Source organism: Pantherophis guttatus, chromosome 1 (genome assembly GCF_059756535.1).
Source record: "Pantherophis guttatus breed Tessera chromosome 1, ASM5975653v1, whole genome shotgun sequence".
NCBI lineage: Eukaryota > Metazoa > Chordata > Lepidosauria > Squamata > Colubridae > Pantherophis > Pantherophis guttatus.
The window spans coordinates 249,837,254-249,857,638 of record NC_142063.1 but is presented as its reverse complement, the minus strand read 5'-3'; the positions used below and the strand labels follow the sequence as shown (position 1 = coordinate 249,857,638).

At 41.2% G+C, this 20,385-nt stretch overlaps 1 protein-coding gene across 1 annotated transcript; it reads left to right on the top strand.

Moving 5' to 3' along the window:
• Positions 1–11,768: 11,768 nt before the first annotated feature.
• Positions 11,769–17,895, top strand: LOC148116825 (amine sulfotransferase-like; the record flags this gene model as incomplete). The annotated part of the gene is made up of 4 exons (XM_087890319.1): positions 11,769–11,919; positions 14,571–14,665; positions 15,342–15,519; positions 17,568–17,895. Coding segments are annotated over 4 exons (585 nt in total), but the record flags the coding sequence as incomplete, so codon positions are not given.
• Between the last annotated feature and the right edge of the window lie 2,490 nt (positions 17,896–20,385).

Below are 20,385 nucleotides of genomic sequence, written 5' to 3'. Positions count from 1 at the left end.
TAGAGTCAGGAATGACTAGCACATATGTTCGGGGGGGACCTTTACCTTTACCTTTTAACGCAATACAGGTGGTCTTCAACTAAACAACTGTTCACTTAGAGAACATTGAAAGTTACAACGGCACTGAAAAAAAGTGAGTTATGACCATTTTTCATACTTACGACCATTGCAGCATCCTCATGGTCACGTGATTTCTATTTGGATACTTGACCACTGATTCACATTTATGACAGTTGCTGTGTCCTGGGGTCATGAAGATATTTTTGGGATCTCTGATTATAAAGATGGAGGTCCACTTTGGTTGCTGAAACTTTGCAAGGATTAAGTCTAATGCAAAACATTAGACTTGATGTTTCTTTCCGCAGATAAGAGGTTACTTCTAGCTCCCCCATCAACTACACTCTAAAGTTAACCCTTTTCCATTCTTGATTCTCCGTATTTCAATCTTAATGTGTTTGTTAATGTAATTAATTAAGGTAATCTTAATGTAATTGATTAATTGATTAGTCTCAACAGCAATATCAAATAAAAAATAAAATAAAGGTAAAAGTGTGTGATTTAATTACAAAAATAAGATGTGTAAAAGAAAATACAAAAATGAAATACATAAGTGGTAAGTAAAAAAAATCAATTCCGATAATTACATTACCTGTTGCCCGGTTCTGTTTGATATAGCATGTTTTTGGCTGAACATCCTGGTCTATAAACTTAGCAGTTCTCTTTACGCTGTGTACCTTAAAGCCCAGGAGGAAGTAGGGAAACTTGACATTCGGGACTCCAGGTGCAGTTCTTTCAAACAGAGATCTTAATGTCAAAGCCTAAGAGCTGCACAGAATTAATAATCAAACAGAACACAAGCAATACCTTTGATGGCTGCGGCATCACCTATTCAGAGCTTCTCATGATATGGCAGTTGACATAATTACGCTTAATTATTGATTGGCTCTGTACGAAGTAGATACCTGGTTCTGTTTGACCACAGGGGTTGTTGACATGTTCTTGTCAGTTCCCAATATGCTTCTTAGAAAGGGGGGCTGAAATTGTTCAGATGAGGTAGCTTTTGTAGGACCCCATAATTCCATACATAGGTCAGTCTAGCCTCGTGACAGGTGGCATGCAGAGCCCTCTCTCTGGGCATGTGAGCCCTCTCTGTGGGCAAACGAGCCCTCACCCCAGCTCTGCTCCACTCTGCATATGCGTGCACCTCCCACTGGCCAGCTGATTTTTGGGTCTCTGCCACACATGTGTGTGGGCGGGATGCATGCACATGTGCCGGGGGTGCGGGCTTATGCACACATACACAGGGGGGAGAGCGGGGGGATGGAGGGCGCCCCCCATGGCCCGTTTTTGGTCCCAGGAGGCTGTAGGAAGGCCTGCTAGGCTCAAAATGGTGTGTGGGAGGTTGCACAGGTGCATGGGAGAGTGGGGGAGTATGGGATGTTGCACGCGCATGCATGGAGGGTGGGCCGTATGGGGGGCGTTGTGCATACATTGCATCAGCATGTGATGATCCAAAGGTTAGCCATCACTGGTCTAACACATATTCTAGGCAGAGGTTTCTGTACACAGTGCCAGCTACTTGGTTGTGCTGTTCAGTATTTGCTGTTCCTGCCTGTATCTTATACCCTGTCACTAGGCATTGGGATATATCCTACCCTACCTCATAGAGATAGTATGAAATCGTATGAGATGAGATAGTAATCCAATTTATCTTGAGAGCAACATGACTTTAAAGTACAGCTACGTCATGGTTAATATAAGCTCATGTAACCCAATACAGGTGGTCTTCAACTTACAACAGTTCGCTTAGTGATAGTTCAAAGTTACAATGGCACTGAAAAAAAGTGACTTATGACCATTTTTCATACTTATGACCATTGCAGCAACCCCCTGGTCACATGATTTATACTTGGATGCTTGACCGCTGACTCACATTTATGACGGTTGCAGTGTCCTGGGGTCATGTGATCTCCTTTTGCAACCTTCTGGCAAGCAAAGTCAATGGGAAATCAGGTTCACTTAACAACCGTGTCACTAATTTAATAACAGCAGCGATTCACTTAACAAATTCCTCACTTAGCAACATAAATTTTGGGCCCAATTGTGATCGTAAGTTGAGGACTACCTGTATTTGATTTGGTGTGAATGGCACAATGGTACCAGTTTGCATTTAATGCAACCCAAAACTCAGATAATTGAAAGCTAGAATTGAATTGAAGGCATGTGCAGTTGATATTACTGTCTTGCTATGGGGTTTTAGAGGCTGCTGCTTCATTCTTCAGTTGCTTATCTTCCTGTGTGCACAATGGACAAAAGATTCCTTCAAATAAAAACACTACAAGAACACACACACACACACACACACACACACACACACACACATACAAAGGACCATTATTAGAGGACTATTATTACAGCAAAAATTTGATGTGATTCTGCAGCACAGATGCGGTCATAGCAGCTCTAAATTAGGATGAGATATCAGATTGCCTGATACCTCTATACTACAATTTTTTTGTTTTTTATTTTGCATTCTAAAGTTACTCTGTGACTTTGTTAACAATAACACTGAATTATAAGTACAGTACATTCCGCTTCTCCTGTACTCTAATATTTTGTTAATAAACGTGTAAAAGCTTATGTTTCAAACGTTTCCTTGTTTATTTCCACATAGGCAGAACCTGCTGCTATATTTTACATATACTCATAATTTCAAAGAGTGCAAATTCAAGTAATGCAACCACTTCATTGGATTCATTATCCACACTAATTGAAGTCTAGCTGCATTGCTATTGTAAATGTTGATAGTGAGATGTGCTTTGGTTGTTAAAGATCTAGATTGAAGAATTCAGATTGGTTGCAGAAAATTTAGGTTGGAATCAGCCATCACGAATAGCACAATAGCACAATTCAGGCATGGTCTAAATGACTGGATTGCAATCAATCCAATCATCCCAAGCTGCCTTCGCTTCCATCCCTAATTCTTGGCCCCCTTGCATCAATCAGGGAAGAGAAGAGCCTATGTAATTCCCAACCATGGAAGATAGGTAGCAATCCAGAAATTTGGCTCTCTGCTTTTACTGTGGAGAATCTGGGCACATGGTCAAGGAATGCCCTTCCAAAGCACCGAAAAAAGGAGAAAGATAACCCAGCCACAGCTCCAGGGAAATTTGCAGAACTAGAGAAACGACAACAGCCCCTCTTGTGAGAGCTTGCAGGTGGGGCTATCAAACCACTAAATGAAGCTCACATCCAATTCCCGGAAATTTTTTATATCCCATGGTCATCCCCAGATGGGCTTCTTAGACGTAGACCAGTGGTGGCAAAACTTTTATTCACCGTGTACCAAGCAGATATGTGCTTCATGCGCTTTGCATGTGCATGTGCTATCTGTGCTAACATGTGGCTCCTCCCATTGTGCAGTTCCATCACCAGGCGCTGAGCGTGCAGTCACACCATCAAACCATGCGCGCAAGTTTCATGCAGCTCCCCCATGCGCTACATGCACAATCACACCATCTGCGCATGCGCACGGTTTTCACGCGTGCAATGCACATGCAGAAACACCATGTATGCATGAAGGCACTGTGTGCCAGTACTCTTGTGCGAATATGAAAATGCGCACGCATGCATAGGAACGCCCCAAAGACCAGCTGGATTCCCTGAATTGCACGCATGCGCACCGGAGGCTGAAACACCAGCTGGGGCACATGAGCATGTGCCGCTGCAGGTGAGTTGGATGACAGCTTGCGTGCCGGGAAAGATGGCTCTGCATGCAACCTCAGGCACACGTGCCATCACGGATATAGACCTCCGCTTTTTTTCTTTTTTAATTTGATTTATATGCCGCCCTTCTCCGGAGACTCAGGGCGGCTTACAATGCGTCTTCTATCATGGTTTTCGAGTAATGCTTTTCTTAGTAAAATAGCGAAGGTTTCCTCCATCTCTGCCATTCTTGTTACTTAGGTTATTACTTAATCATGTTCTACCATGTTCTTTAGCTCTTTTTTTAAAATGGAGATTCAGTGCTAATACAATGTTTGACTAAAGACCAGTTTTCCTTAAACATTTGAAGAACAGGAATAGAAAAACATTGAAAAAGTACTGTAAATAAAGTTGGCTTTTAGGCATGACGTGAGTGACTGCCAGATGTATAAGAGCACATTGTATTCAAAGTAAGGTAAGAAAAGAATTGCAACTAGTATGTTCTAAGTACTGTGATTCAAACTTTGTCTTCTACGTAAAACTCTTAGATGGCAAGAAGAGTAGCAAATTTACTCTTTGCAATGGAAAGTTTCGTGGGTGAAAATTGAGCTCATGACACTAATTAACTAAATAATTAGATAAAATAATTGAATGTGTTTTTCTTCATGTTGCCAAGAATCAGGATTTTGAAAGAATTGAATTAATTCAACATTGAATACAGGAACTATTTTCAATTTCTCTATTATATCAACAGGTGAGGCAATGGAGCCATCAGGGAAGGACCCATATCTACACAAAGGATGTTATTTTCTACCAGTGCTGTCCTCACCTGAAAAAATAGATTCACTGGAAAGTTTTGAAATCCGAGATGATGATACATTTATAATCACATATCCTAAATCAGGTAAATTCAAAGATGTCTTCCAAGGAAGAGTTAGTTTTGTATCCAGTGCTTTTATTCAGTTTTTCAGTATTTTGGTTGCTGCAACTGCATCAAGCTATAAACAGATTTTAACACTTGGCATAGAAGATGAAATGCAGGTAAAATAAAGCTGTAAAACTGTATTTTGACCATTTTAATTTTACTTTAGAAAGCTGACTTTCTCTCATATTTCCATCAAATAGTTTATAAGAAGCAGTTGCCTTTATGCATCTCTGAAATGTTTACTATAGGAAGGTTGACTAAGTTAGAACACAGAATAATAGAGTTCGAAGGGACCTCAGAGATCTTCTAGACCACCCCCTGCTTAAGCAGGAGACGCTATACCATTTGAGAGAAATGGCTGTCTCTAGTTACTTCTTAAAAGCCTCCACAATTTCTGAAGGCAACTATTCCATTGGTTGATTGCTCTCACTGTCAGGAACTTTCTCCTTAGTTCTAGGTTGCTTCTCTTCTTGATTAGTTTCCATCCATTGTTTCTTGTCTTGCCTTTGGGTGCTTTGGAAAATGGTTTGACCCCCTCATCTTTGTAGAAGTCCCTCAAATATTGGAACAGTGGTATCATGTCAACCCTAGTCCTCCTTTTCATTAGACTAGACATACCCAATTCCTGTAGCTGTTCTTGGTATGTTTTAGCCTACAGCCCCCTAATCATGTGTGCCGTTCTTCTCTACACTCTTTCCAGAGTCTCAACTCAACTCTCAATCTTTTTTATATTGTGGTGACCAGAACTGGATGCAGTATTCCAAGTGTGGTTCTATTAAGGCTTTGTAAAGTGGTACTACAACTTCACTTGATCTTGATTCTATCCCTCTGTTAATACAGCCTAGAATCGCATTGGTATTTTGCTGTTGCCACACATTGTTGACTCATGTTTAAATTATTGTCCTCTAGGACTCCAAGTTCCCTGGGATTAATCCCTGTTCCTGAGATTAAGCCACGTTTTACCTAGTCTGTACTTATGTGGTTGGTTTTTCTTGCCTAAGTGAAATATCTTACTTTTACCTCTGTTTAATTTCGTTTTGTTAGATAAGGTCCGGTATTTAAATCTGTCAAGATCTTTTTGGATCTTTTTTTTGTTTTCTTTCGAGCTTTATATTTTATTTTACATATACATATCAATGGATGAACAGTGTGGCGCCTGGGTGTCATGCATTCTAATACAAATGGAACTGGTAAAATTGATAATAGTTTTTACATTCAACCAAAATATATATTTCTAATAATAATACACATTTATATTAAATTATAGTCTATCATTATTTAGTTATTCCATGTTTTAATATATTGCTCTAACGCCACTCATATTATTTAATCATACATATTAATACCGCTATTCAATTTCTAAGCTTCCCTCTTGTTATTGCTTTTATTTTATTATGTAAAAACGTATACACTAATATTCCCCCTTTCTCTTATTTCTATCTCTATTCTAACTTGTCACCATTTTATTAAATGACATTTTCTTTCTATCCTACCTAACTTCTAATCATGCCACCATTCTAAAAAAGAAGGGAGAGAAAGAAGAAAAGCAAATCAGAACAACAACAAAAAAGAGAAATTCTTTCCTTTCTATCCATCGTCTCTTGTCCGCTTCAATACTTTGCTATGCTTTTTTTGACTTACCTCCCATATTCCTCTCTTGGATCTTGATCACTGTTTGCATCTATTTCTTGGATATTCAGTCTAAGTATTTCTCCAATCTTTACCCTCTTCCATTGCCTAGCTTCCAAAATATCTGCCCAGGCCCCTATCTTCCTTTCTCCAATTCACTTTTCAACTCTCTTAAAATATTTCCCCCTTGATTTAATTCACCAATCACTGTTATTTTTATTATTATCTCTGCCTTGTCTTCCAGTTTTGTTCACTGGTTCTTTGGTTCAATCTTTTCCTCCATTTCTTCTGCTAGTTCCTCACTTTTCTGGGCGTCTTCATCTTTACTCATCATCCCTTGTATACAGTGGTGGGTTTTGAAATTTTTTACTACTGGTTCTATGGGTGTGGTGGACATGGCACAGCTTGGTGGGTGTGACTTGGTGGGTGTGGCAGGGGAAGGATACTGTAAAATCTCCATAAACCCACCTAGTTGTAGGGCTATCTATCCCACATTTTATTAGCTTGCCAAGAAGTAGGTTGTGATTGAGTTTCTAAAATGCTTTATTGAAATCTAAGTACACTATGTTCACAGCATTTCGCTCATTTACTAATTTGGTCACTTTGTTGAAGAATGAAATAAGATTTATTTGGCATGATCTGTTTTCAATGAAGCCATGTTGGCTTCTGGTTATAACCCTGTTTGCTTCTAGGTTGTTCACAGATTTGTTGCTTGATTATCTTTTCCAAGATCTTCCCAAGTATTGATGTCGGGCATATTGGTCTCAAATTTCTTGAATAAGTTTTTCTTTTTTTCCTGTTTGGAAGATAGGGGCCACACCAGCTCTTTTCCAGTCCTCAGATATTTTGCCGGTGATCCAAGAACTTTGAAAGATATGTTTCAATGGTTCTGAAATTATGTCTGCCAGTTCCTTCAGTAGTGTTTTCCTTTTTTTGTATGAAGATAGATGTGAAGTATGAATTAAGCAGTTCTGTTTTTTCTCTACTCCCCATTTCTTTTTTGCCATCTTCTCCGATAAGTAGACTGATTGCTTGATTTTTTCTTGTTTTTTTTTAAATAGTTTTATTGAATATAAATATTAAAAAAGACATACGTAACATATACACAACGAACATTTATACAACATATACACAAAAAGAATATAATTTCTTCTTAAGCATTTTTTCAGAGTGACGTTCTACAATTCTACTTATAATATATTCCTTCACCTTTCTGTAATCGAATAATATTTTTATTACATATATATGTATCAATCGGTAATATATCCCCTATATTTTTTGTATATTTCTAATTTTTAACCAATTATACCAATTATTCCATATTTTATAATAGTCTGATTCTTCTTTTTCTTGTTTTTTATGTGTTGAACATTCTCCAAATAATGATGGCCCTGGATGAATTAATTTAATTATTTACAGGCACCGTATGGGCTCAGAACATTGTGAGCTTGATTCTTTATGAAGGTCATCGAGATGGAACTGAAAAGATTACCCTGATTGACAGGGCACCATGGCTAGAGTATAATGTTTACTATGTAGATTTATCTAATCGCCCATCACCTCGTGTCATTTCTTCCCATCTGCCTTACTATTTGGCACCCAAAGGATTACAAAATAAAAGAGCAAAGGTAGGACATATTTTGGTAACTTGTGGGGTGGAATGGGGAGCTGTCTGTCTTCTTCTTCTTCTTTTTTTTTTTTACCTCTGCATCTGAATGTTTTATTGAGAAATAAATGCAAATGAAGAGATGTTACATTGTTCCATTGTGTTTGGTGATTTGCAGGCTGAGTAAAAATAACTCAAATAAAACAGGGACCCCAGAATCTCACGCTTGGCCGAAATAGAACCGAACTGAAGATCCATACAGAGATATTTAATCCTTCATGTTACTTTTTCCAAAATGACACTTCCAGATGGATTGGAACTTTTTGTGCGGCATAGTCAGTTTCTATCTTAACATATTTGGAGGATGCCAAGTTGAGGAATCCTACCTTTAGCCATAAAATCCTTTTTACAATTGCTACTCTCAGTCTCTCATGCCCTCCTGGATGGAGGACTGTAATAGCTTTGATTCTAATTTTATATCCCACTCTTTTTTATCCTTTGTAAATTTGGATTGTATTTGTAGATATATCCACCATTCTAATTCAATTCCTTCTTCCCTTAACTTCTTCCTTGATTTTAATTCCCCTTTCATGTTTATTAATTCTTTATATGTAATAGCCCCTCCCGTTTTGAGAAGATTAGAATGTGTGAGCATTTCTACTGTCAATATCCAATTGGGGATGTTTATATAGTTACTTCTCTTGGTCTTAATCCAAATATCTAATAGTGCCCTCCTAATATAATGCCTTTGGAAGTACTGGTGAACCTTATACTTCTCTTCCCAGATGATAGTGTGCCAACCTATTTGAAGTTCATGTCCTTCTGGTGTCAACAGTCTTCTATTTTTGAGGTGTAGCCAATCACTTACCTAAACCAGGGCTTTTAGCTTGCCGATATTTTTCCGAATTTTGAAGACCAAATACTCCTCTTTCTTTTGCATCTTGTAATAATTTTAATTTAATTCTTGGCTTTTTGCCCTTCCATATAAATTTTGCTATAATTCTATTCAAATTTGTAAAGAAATCTTTTTTGAGCCGGATTGGTATACATTGAAATAAATATAAAATTTTGGGTAGCATGTTCATCTTAATTGTAGCAGCCCTCCCCATAAAGGAGAGCTGTAATCTTCCCCATCTTTCTAAATCAATTTTAATTTGCTCAATTAGTCTATCGTAATTTTCCTCTTTAAGCAGCACGCATCTTGATGTCAATTGAATCCCTAGATATCTAATTTTTTTAACTATCTGAATATCAATTTTTCCCTCTATATCTTTTTTTTTTGCTCCTCCATCATGTTTTTTACTAACATTTTTGTTTTGTTCTTATTTATCTTTAAGCCGGCTACCCCCATATTCCTCCAATACTTCCATTAGCCATACACCCAGATGCATTGGCTCTTCAATAATAAAGACGAGATTTATTTATTTATTGTAGTTATTTATTATTTGGATTTATATGCCACCCTATCTCCGAAAGGACTCAGGGCGGCTCACAATAATCAAAAACACACAAAGTTCAACTTTTTTAAAAAAATAATACCCAATAAAACTATAAAAACCATTAAAATCCCCTCTAAATCCCCTTCAGTCCAAGCCAGCCAGGCGAAATAGCCATGTTTTAAGGCCAAGGCAGAAAGAGCGAAAGTCAGGGGCCACTCGGAGCCCCAGGGGGAGCTGATTCCACAGGGTAGGTGCACCCACAGAGAAGGCCTGCTCCCTAGGGGTCACCAGCCGACATTGTCTGGCCGACGGCACCCCAAGGAGGCCCTCCCTGTGGAAATGCACCGGGCGATGGGGAGCTGTCGCTGGCCGCAGTTGGTCCGCCCAATACCCCTGGCCTAAGCCATGTAGGGCTTTATAGGTGATTACCAGCACCTTGAATCTTACCTGGAGGGCAACTGGTAGCCAATGCAGGTCCCGCAGGAGGGGTGCAACATGAGAGTGTCAGGACACTCCCATCACTACCCGCACGGCCACATTTTGCACCAGCTGAAGCCTCCGAGTGGTCTTCAGGGGCAGCCTCATGTAGAGAGCATTGCAGTAGTCGAAGTGATGAGCGCATGAGTGACTGTGCGTAGGGCATCACGATCCAGGGAGAGGCGCAACTGGCTGCCCAGACGAATCTGGGCAAATACCCCCTGGTCACAGTCGTAACATGATCTTTCAGAGTCAGCTGTGAATCCAGGAGGACATCTAAATTGCGCGCCCTATCAACAGGGGGCAACATCTCACCCCCTATAACCAGCGATGGAATATTCCCTTGGAACCAAGATGGCGGTATCCACAGCCATTCCGATTTGGCAGGGTTGAGCTGAAGCCTGTTCCTCCCCATCCAGAGCCGCACCACTTCCAAGCACCGGGACTTCACATTGTGGGCATCACTGGGCTGATTTGGGGTGGATATAAAAAGTTGGGTATCATCAGCATACTGTTCAACATATAGATGTTGAACAGAAGGGGAGAGAGGACTGACCCATGAAGGACCCCACAAGTGAGGGGCCTCGGGGCAGACCTCTGTCCCACAGCCAAAACCGCTTGCGAACACCCGGAGAGGTAGGAGGAGAACCACCGTAGAACAATGCCTCCCACTTCCAACCCCTCAAGGCGTCGCAGTAGGATACCATGGTCGATGGTATCAAAAGCCGCTGAGAGATCTAATAGGACCAGGACAGAGGAATATCCCTTGTCCTGAGCCCTCCAGAGATCATCCACCAGTGCGACCAATGCTGTCTCCATGCTGTACCCGGGCCTGAAACCCGACTGCCACAGGTCCAGATATCGTGTTTCACCCAGGGCCAATGGGAGCTGATGTGCCACCACACTCTCAACAACCTTCGCAATAAAGTGAAGTTTGGAGCAGGACGAAAGTTATTCAAAATAGCTGGATCCAAGGCAGGTTTCTTGTGATGTCTGTGAACGCTTGCAATTTTAAAATTTAATTTCTGATCTTCAAACCTTTAATTTGGATAACTTCTCAAATTACTCTATTCAATGCTTCTAATGATAAAATAAACAGTAGGGGTGACAGTGGACAGCCCTGTCTCATACTTTTCTGGATTTGAAAGTTCTTTGTTGTTTCCCCATTAATTACCACTTTTGCTTCTTGTTCAGAGTAAATTGCTCTGCGCATCCTTATAAATTTTTCCCCAAATTCCATATACTTTAGTTGATTTAAAATGAATTCCATTTAATGATTATCAAATGCTTTCTGTGCATCCGGAGGTCTGTAATAGCTTTAATGCAGAACTGTTTTTTACAACATCCCTGAAAGTATTCAGAAACTTCAGTAGGTACAAATGTAGGAAGGTAGGCATTTGTGTGTTCTCCAAGAACTGCATATATTGCACTTCTGCTTTGGAAACAACATTGGCTATCTGTTTGATTCTGGCTGGCCCCAGAGTGGGGTGGGAATGGAGATTTTGCAATAACCTTACCTGAGGGGTGGGGAGGGAATGGGGACTTTGCAGTATCCTTCCCATGCCTTGCCCACCAAGCCACGCCCACCAAGCCATGCCACACTCACCAAGCCATGCCCACAGAACCAGTGGTAAAAAAAATTGAATTTCACCACAGGGCTTTTATGTATTTTATTTAATTAATAAATAATTAAAATTATAGATGATAGATAGATAGATAGATAGATAGATAGATAGATAGATAGATATAGATGAAGGAGGGAGGGAGGGAGAGAGAGAGAGAGGTAGAGAGGGAGGGAGGGGGAGAGAGAGAGATTGTAGATATATTTTTATCCATGGGAGGTTAACGTATTGTGAAATAAAGTACAAATGGAGTTCTGCCCTCCAGAAAGTCCCCTAAGGTCCATCAAGCCTCAAGGTTTTTCAACCAATCCCACTTTTTTCCTGCTATATTCGCTCTAACTGGAGTCTCTGAGGATCATTTTTGACTAGATACTTTCTTCTTCCTACAGATTATTTATGTGTTTAGAAATCCAAAGGATGTTTTTGTTTCTAGCTATCATTTTTACAAAATTCTAACCACGTTGGAAACATCAGAAGAGTTTGATGCTTACTTGGAGAAGTTTTTGGCTGGCAAAGGTAAGAACTTAATCACAATCAAGTTAGTTTTTCCTTTGGACAAGAGATATGATTTCAATCCACTTCCTGCAAGTGGCAAACAATCCACCTCCCCTCCTTAAAATAAGATAAGAATGGTTTTTTCTTTTTTAAAAAATTTATAAACTTTATTAACAAATAAATAAAACACGCACAAAACATATATAACAAAGCACAACTAAAAAAAGTACATTATACAATAAAACAATTATATATATACAATCATTTGAAGCGTCTGTTTCGTAGTGATGTATCCAATTACACAATTATACATATTCCCATAAACCTTAACTCACTGATTCCTATTTACCTCTTTACCCTCTCCTCTCTTCTGCTCTCTAAGTCTTCTTTTTTTTTGTTCTGTATATTACCTTCACTTTCTGATTTTCTCTCTAAATATTTTACCGCCCATAAGGAGGTGGTTACATGCACAACTATGCTTATATTCTATCTGGTTTCTAATTATATTTCTTCCGTAGCTACCCTATGCCAATGATACTATTTATTCCAAACTTTATAAAATTCAGTGTCTTCTTTTTCCTTTAATTCTTTTGTCAACCTATCCATTTCTGCACATTGTGTTATCTTATCTATTATATCTTCTCCTGATTTTTTTCCGATTTCCAATTACTAGCATATATTATCCTTGCCGCCGTTAAGATATGTATTAGCAGATATTTTATTTCTTTGGGGTAAGACTTTGTAAAGATTCCTAATAAAAAAGTTTCGGGTTTCTTATCTATTTGTAATTTAGTAATTTGTTCTAACCATTTCTTGATGATGGACCAGAATTTCTTTGCCACTGGATACGTCCACCATAGGTAATAGAAAGTGCCTTGTGGATTCTTGCATTTCCAACACGCCAAACTGTTTTTGGGGTTTATTTTAGCTAATCTTGTTGGTGACATGTGCCACCTATAAAACATCTTTAGCTGGTTTTCCTTGTATGCCACCGCCAGAGTTGCTTTTGTATTCATTTGCCAGAATTCTTCCCATTTATCCAATTCTATTGAGTATTTGAAATTCTGCATCCATTTAATCATTGTGTGTTTGACTATTTCCTCCTCCATCTTATACCTTAACAGAAGTTTGTAAATTTTACTGATTAGTTTCTCTCCAGAGTCTAATATGATGGTATCTAATTCCTGTTTCTCCTTACTTATTTGATACTTTTTTATATATTCCTTGTGTTCGGATTGTATCTGTGAAAAGGTCCACCAATCAGTTTCCTTATTTAACTCTGCTTCCAGTTGCTGTTTGGATTTTAACTTTCCTTGGTGATCAATTAATTCTTTGTATCTCATTATATTTTTGGATTCTGATAAATTTGGGTGTTTTAAGGCTTCTGAGGGTGCGAACCATAACGGGATTTTTGTGTATTGTTGTTTTTTAGTTTTTAACCAAATTAATAATAACACATGTCTAAGTGTATGCCTTTTAAAATAGGTGTGGGACTTATATTTTTCATCCCATAAAAAGGAATGCCAGCCCGCTTGCAGATCGTGACCTTCAATGGATAGTATTCTGTTATTACTCAGTTCCATCCATTCTTTAATCCATACTAGTCCTGCTGCTTGGTGATAAAGTTCCCAATCCGGGAGTGCTGTTCCTCCTCTTTCCTTGGAATCTTGGAGTAGTTTTAATTTTATTCATGGTCGTTTTCCCTGCCAAAAGAATTTGGAAATAATCTTGTTTAAGCCCACAAAGAAATTTTTCCCTAAATTAATTGGAGCCACCTGAAATAAATACAACAATTTTGGTAATACATTCATTTTGATAGTGGAGATTCTTCCCATAAATGAAATTTGCAAACCTTTCCAATTATCCAAGTCTTTTTTTAACTGTGTTATTAGTTTATCGTAATTATTTTCTTTTATGGAGGATATTCTTGGTGACAGCCATATACCTAGATATTCAATTATTTCCATAAACTATATGCAAACCATTTATAATGGGAAGGATGAGTGGAGAAGAATGCAGGATTCCTTAAATAACTCATGATGCAAAAGTGGATGGGAATGGCAAGACAAGGCTGCTTATTAAGGAAGAGTGAGAAGAAATACAAGGATCCATTTAATATAGAGAAAAATGAAGGGGAATAATTTGTTGGATTTAAAATCAGGGGGTTGTATTATTGTTGCCATGGTTATTGTTATTATTATCATTGTTATATTAGTCAGGAGACTGCAATGCATGAAATCACATGGGGAGCATTTAAGGGTGGGACACAGAAGAAAGCTAATGGGAGTAAGTCTGATATTTGCAAATGTATAAAATATTAATTCAGATTGCCCAAAAATCCAAATAAAGAAAAGCAAAAGAAACAAAACAATAGAGCAGCATCTTGACAAAACTTTCTTCTTAACAAGTGAGAGTATGCAACCACATTAGTTACGGCTCCCATTCCTTCTCTCTCCTCTCTGCATTCAGCGTTATTAAGGTGGCCCATCAATTGAGCTTTGATCCGTAGGCCCATCCGGTCATAAGGATAAATGGAAAAAATTCAAGCATTCAGAATGTATCCCTGAGATGGATTGTTAGTAGGAACATTGCAGTGCCCAGCTAAATAATTAAACCAAGTGACTTTGAAGATTGCACTCATATTTATTCCAAATTCATTTCTCTCCTATCAGTGCCCAATAGTTTATGGCTTGACCATGTAGAAGGCTGGTACACTCATAAGGGTGATTTCAATATTCTGTTCCTTTCTTATGAAGAAATGAAAAAGGTAAGATGTGTAAATGTGTAATGCAATATGAACAACCATCAAGCATAAGAGGCTTTAGAAAGGGAGGAATGTGGAGAATAACTTATTCCAATAAGGAGTAGTAGAGGTGACCACTGAACCACCCTTGGTTATTTTGGTGAACTCCTGGAGGACTAGTGAGGTCTCTGAAGAAGCATAAGAGCCCCCTCTTCAACAGGAAGGAGAAGAATCGATGAAACTAGAATGTGGTCATCTTGGTATCAAAAAGATTAATAAAAGGCATTTTTCTGAGCACTTGGTGACATGGGCAGGATATGAATTTAATCAATAAAATAAAGTAAAATAAAATAAATAATGTTCTCCTCTTTTGGCTCAAAGAAGGTTGACTCAACTCAAGTGCATTTTCAAGAGAGACCAAAGCATTTATTTAGCTTGGTTGGAGAACTGAACAGCTTCTGTTGCAGCCAAGATTGCTAAGGATGTAAGAGTCTGAATCATCAAAATATTAAGATCCAAAAAAGTTTCTCAACAACTTGTCTCTTGGAAACCCTTAGCAGCAGTTCTAAGGATTGAGTTCTGTGTTTAATGAATACGGTTCATTTTAAAAAAATAAAACTACAAATGATTTATCAGCAACATTTTCCTTCTTTTCTCCCTTGTTATGGATGAACTAATATAAAGCTGTATCAAATTGCAGGATCTGAGAAGTTCTGTACTGAAAATATGCCACTTCCTAGGAAGAGAACTAACTGAAAAGGAGGTGGATGATGTGGTGGATAAAGCTACATTTGATAGCATGAAAGCAGATTCTAGAACAAACTATGCATCCCTGAATACCTTAATAGATTCTAGCAAAGGGGTCTTTCTTCGTAAAGGTAAGTCCATAGAAATGTATACTCTTGGGGAGCGGTTCTCAACCTGTGGGTCGAGACCCCTTTACAGGGGTCGCCTAAGACCATTGGAAAATTTTCGATGGTCTTAGGATCCGAGACACCGCTCCTCTATCTGTCTCAGATCAGCTGGCTTTAACGTCTTAGTGCACTTGTGCACTGGCAATGCCGTCATTGCCCGCATGCAGCCCCAGGACTCCGCCCTTTGCCAGCCAGGAGCGCTGCCGCCAGTCACTCCCGTGCACCCAGCTGCCTGCCTGCCTCATCACTGCCACCATGAGAAAAGTCACTGAAGTTGCGCTGCCTGGGATCCATGTGGGCTGTTGCAGGGAGAGGCCAGGTATGGCTGGCTGGACACTGCCTGGAGCTGAGTTCAAGGCTGGCAGGAGGAGGAACGTTGCCTCTTAGCCTGCTCAAACTGTCTGCTGCCACAGCCTGCCACCATCCCCTCACCCCTGCCAGTTGCTCCTGCCATGTCAGGGAAGTGGCTGTGCGAGAACTGCTGCCGCCAAGGGCGAGCGGCAGTAGTGGCAAGGTTGGGCAGTCCGGGGCTTCCTTGTCTCTCCACCCGAGGAGACTTCTGGCATAGCCCCAGGCCTCTGGAGGGAGGGAGGGAGGAAGCCCTGGCCTGCTGCTCCTGCCGCCGCCATCCCCTTGCCCCCAGCAAGAGCGGTTCTCATGCTGCCACTTCACTTCTGTGCCGGCCGTCCCATCCCCCCCACCCCATTCAGTTCCCTTCCTCCAGCTGCCCCCTCCCACCATTGGGCTCGGCGCCTGCAATCGCTGCAGGTGGGAATCATCTGCGCTGCTGGCAGATCCCGGGTTTTCTCCTCGCTGTGCTCCAAGGGACCCAGCGAGGGAGCGCCAGGATCCTGGCCGCGCTGCATTCTCCCCTGAAGTGGCCCCGGCTGGACCGCTGCCCAGCCCAGCAAGCAGAGAGCAAAGGGACAGCGTCTCTGGCCGGCCCGGCACCTGCTCTCTGCTTGGAGGACCCACTGCTGTCTTTAGGAACAGTGTTGAGCCAAGCTGCCCCGGGAGGAGCGGCTGCAAACTGGCGCTGTGCTCTTGGCCTCCGACTGAGGGATTCAGCCCTCTCCATGGTGAACCCACAGCAACATGTGGGGAGAGGCAACCCAGTGCGAAGCGGCAGCCCCGAAGCTAGACTCAAAGCTTGCCAGCCTTTTGGGGAAAGTGGAGCTCTGGTTCCCGGCTGCGCCTGCTGGTTGGGAGGCTCGGGTCCCGGGCAACGGCGGTTCCTGGCCTCTCTGGCATGGGGCAGAGGGAGCACGGGGGAGTTTGCGAGGGCTGCTCGGAGGGACCTTTGGGGAGGTTTCAGCAGCCGGAGAGTGAATGAAAAAATCTGGAGAAGGTAATAAACTAAACAATTGATCTGATACAGAATTTTCAGGTGGCAGCACGGGCTGGGACCAGCCGCCACCTGAAATGCAATGCACTTATCCCACAGCTTGTATAAACCACTCCCGCCTCTTTCAAAATAGCCACCCGGCATTTCTCTTGGGTGCTCAGGGCCGGCAAGAATAACGGGGGGGGAGAGGGGCAGGTGCACCAGTGGAGACAGGCTTTGGCTGCTTGTTCTGCTGTGACCCTGAACCATTGCTTGGGCTCCTCCCCGCTGCTGCCTGAAAATGCTTTCCTCCCTGGAAATGCACATTCCAGATCCGCGCGGCCTTCTCCTCCTTCTCCACAGACAGCAGCGGGTCCTCCAAGCAGAGAGCACATGCCGGGCCGGCTGGAGACACCACCCCTTCGGTCTCTGCTCGCCGGGCCAGGCAGTGGTCCAGCTGGGGCTGCCTCGAGGGAGAGCGCAGCGCAGCTGGGGTCCTGGCGCTCCCTTGCTGGGTATAGATATATGTATACTGTGTGTGTGTGTGTGTCTGTACATATAGATACACACAAACATACTTGCATTCCTACATGGACACCCATTCATTTTGGTGATAAGATGACACAAATAGCCTCTAGTTTAATTGAACAGAAATACTGTTGACATTTTTTTAACCACTGCTTTCCAGGCATTGTTGGGGACTGGAAGAACCACATGACTGTTGCCCAGAGTGAAAGATTTGACCGTGTCTTTAAGGAGAGGATGGAAAAGCTGCCCTTCAGATTCTGCTGGGATATGCAGGAGGATCCTGAGCCTATTTCCAGCTCAGTGAAGGAAAATAATATGTGATATGTGCCTTCAAATGGTTTGAATCAGAGATGACCTTCCAAGAAGGGTCTTTATGTGACTTTGTAATGTTTAATGTTTAATTCTCAACTTTGCAGAGATCATAGAACAAAGCAACCTTAAATTCTAAGCTATTATTAAATATAATAGAAACTGCAGAAAACAGTTAACAGTACGTCTCTCTGAAATTCTTACTATCTTTTGTATTTTGATTCCACAAATGAGGCCAGATGCACTAAAGTTTTGACATTGTCCAGCTAGTTCCTATATACACTTTTTTAAATATACAATTTGCCAAGTCGCAGCATGAGATTTCCTCATATGGCTAAGGCCCTTTCTCTATTGCCTTTAGTTAGTAGTGGAACTATATTGGTATAAAATTTGCTGTCCCTATTGCTGATGCCTATGTATCTATTACCTCCCATTTGGCTTGTCCCTGGTTGATTCTGAGTATTTCGATCTTAATGTGTTTGTTAATGTAATTAATTAATGTCCTCTTTTTTTTTTATTGAAAAAGTTTTTCAAATACAGATTTTTCCCCCTTTTTTCCCCCTCCTCCTCCCTAACCCCCCCTCCCCCTCCCCTCCCCCCATGGCTTCTCCAAAAATAAAATCCAAATTGATATCAAATTATATAATACTTTACCATCCTTTTACACCCCCCCCCACATGCTAACCATTTCTTTCTAACATTGTTATTATATCCCCCCTATACTATTCATTTCAAAGCAACCTTCAGCTATAAAACTATATAATAAATCCTAATTTGGCATTTATTCAACTCATAATCTACCCATTTCCTCCACCCCCATACATATATCTATTAATTCAAATCTTTTACGTATATTTATATCTAAACATAACATCCCTTTTCCTAAACTAAACAATCAGTAACCTAACCTATCTCCACCCATTTTCCTACAGGTCTACCATACATAATATTTTTAATATCTTTGTTCTTCTGCCCACAACACACAACTAAAAAATATTTCCATATATAAATAAAATCCTCAAATGACTTTAAATTTGTAATCTATATAGTATCTTCTGTAATGTCCTCTTAATGTAATTGATTAATTGAGTAGTCTCAACAGCAATATCAAATAAAAAATAAAATAAAAGTAAAAGCGTGTGATTTAATTACAAAATAAGATGTGTAAAAGAAAATACAATAAGGAAATACATAAGTGGTAAATAAAAAGAACTGATTCCGATAATTACATTACCTGTTGCCTGGTTCTGTTTGATATAACATGTTCTTAGCTGAAGGTCCTGCTCTATAAACTTAGCCCTTCTCTTTACGCTGTGTATCTTAAAGCCCAGGAGGAAGTAGGTCAGCCTGACATTCAGGACACCATGTGCAGTTCTTTCAAATAGAGATGTTAATGTCAAAGCCTCAGAGTGCATAGAATTAATAATCAAACAGAACACAAGCAATATTATTGATGGCTGGGGCAATAATGGCTAACCTTTTTGCCATTGCGTGCCAGGAGCGGGGTGAGCACGGGGGGTGTCGTGCGTCCGCGTGACAACACCCATAATTTTATGCGCCCCGCCCCGTGCATGTGTGCATGACCCCTCCCCGCTCCCCCCACTCCTGGCACGCAATGGCCCTATGGCCCCATTTTTTTCTCTCCCCAGGCTCCAGAGCCTTTCTAGGAGTCTGGGGAGGGCGAAAATGGCTGTCCCAACCCCCACGGGAGGCCATCCGGAGGCGGAAAATGGCCTGTTTGCCAACTTCTGGTGGGACTGGAAGTTGACAAACGGGCCGTTTTTGGCTTCGGGTTCGGTGGGGAAGGGTGTTTTCACCCTCCCCAAACTTCTAGAAAGGCTCTGGAGCCTGGAGAGAGTAAACAACGGGCCTTCCGGTCCCACCAGAAGTTGGCAAACAGGCCATTTGTAGCCTCCGGAGGGCCTCTGGCGGTGGTGGGGAAGGCCTTTTTCACCCTCCCCAGACTCCTAGAAAGACTCTGGAGGCTGGGGAGAGAGAAAAATGGGCCTCCTCCCCACCCGAGGCCCTCCAGATGCAGGAAGTAGCCTGTTTCCCTACTTGTGGTGGGCCCAGAAGGCCCGAAAATCAGCTGGCCAGCTGAACTCACGTGCCCACCGATATGGCTACATGTGCCATCATCACGGACCTATACAGAGCCTCTTATGATATGGCAGATGACATAATTATGCTTAATTATTGAATGGTATCTACTGTACGAAGTAGATACCTATTTCTGTTTGAGCACAGGGGTTGGCATGTTCTTGTCAATTCCCAATATGCTTCTTAAAAAGGGGGCCTGAATTGTTCAGAGAAGGTAGCTTTTGTAAGACCCCATAATTCCATATGTAGGTCAGTCTAGCCCATATTCTAGGCAGAATTTTCTGGACACAGTGCCAGCTACTTGGTTGTTCCATTCAGTATTTGCTGTTCCTGCCTGTATCTTATACCCTGCTAGTAGGCGTTGGAATATATCCTACCCTACCTCATAGAGATAGTATGAGATCGTATGAGATGCAGTGGTGGGATTCAATTTTTTTAACAATCGGTTCTGTGGGCGTGGCTTAGTTGGGGGTGTGGCTCAGTGGTCATGTGACTGGGTGGGTGTGGCTAGCTGGTCATGTGACCGGTTGGGCATGGCTATGTGCATAGGGACTACTCAGAAAAAAAGT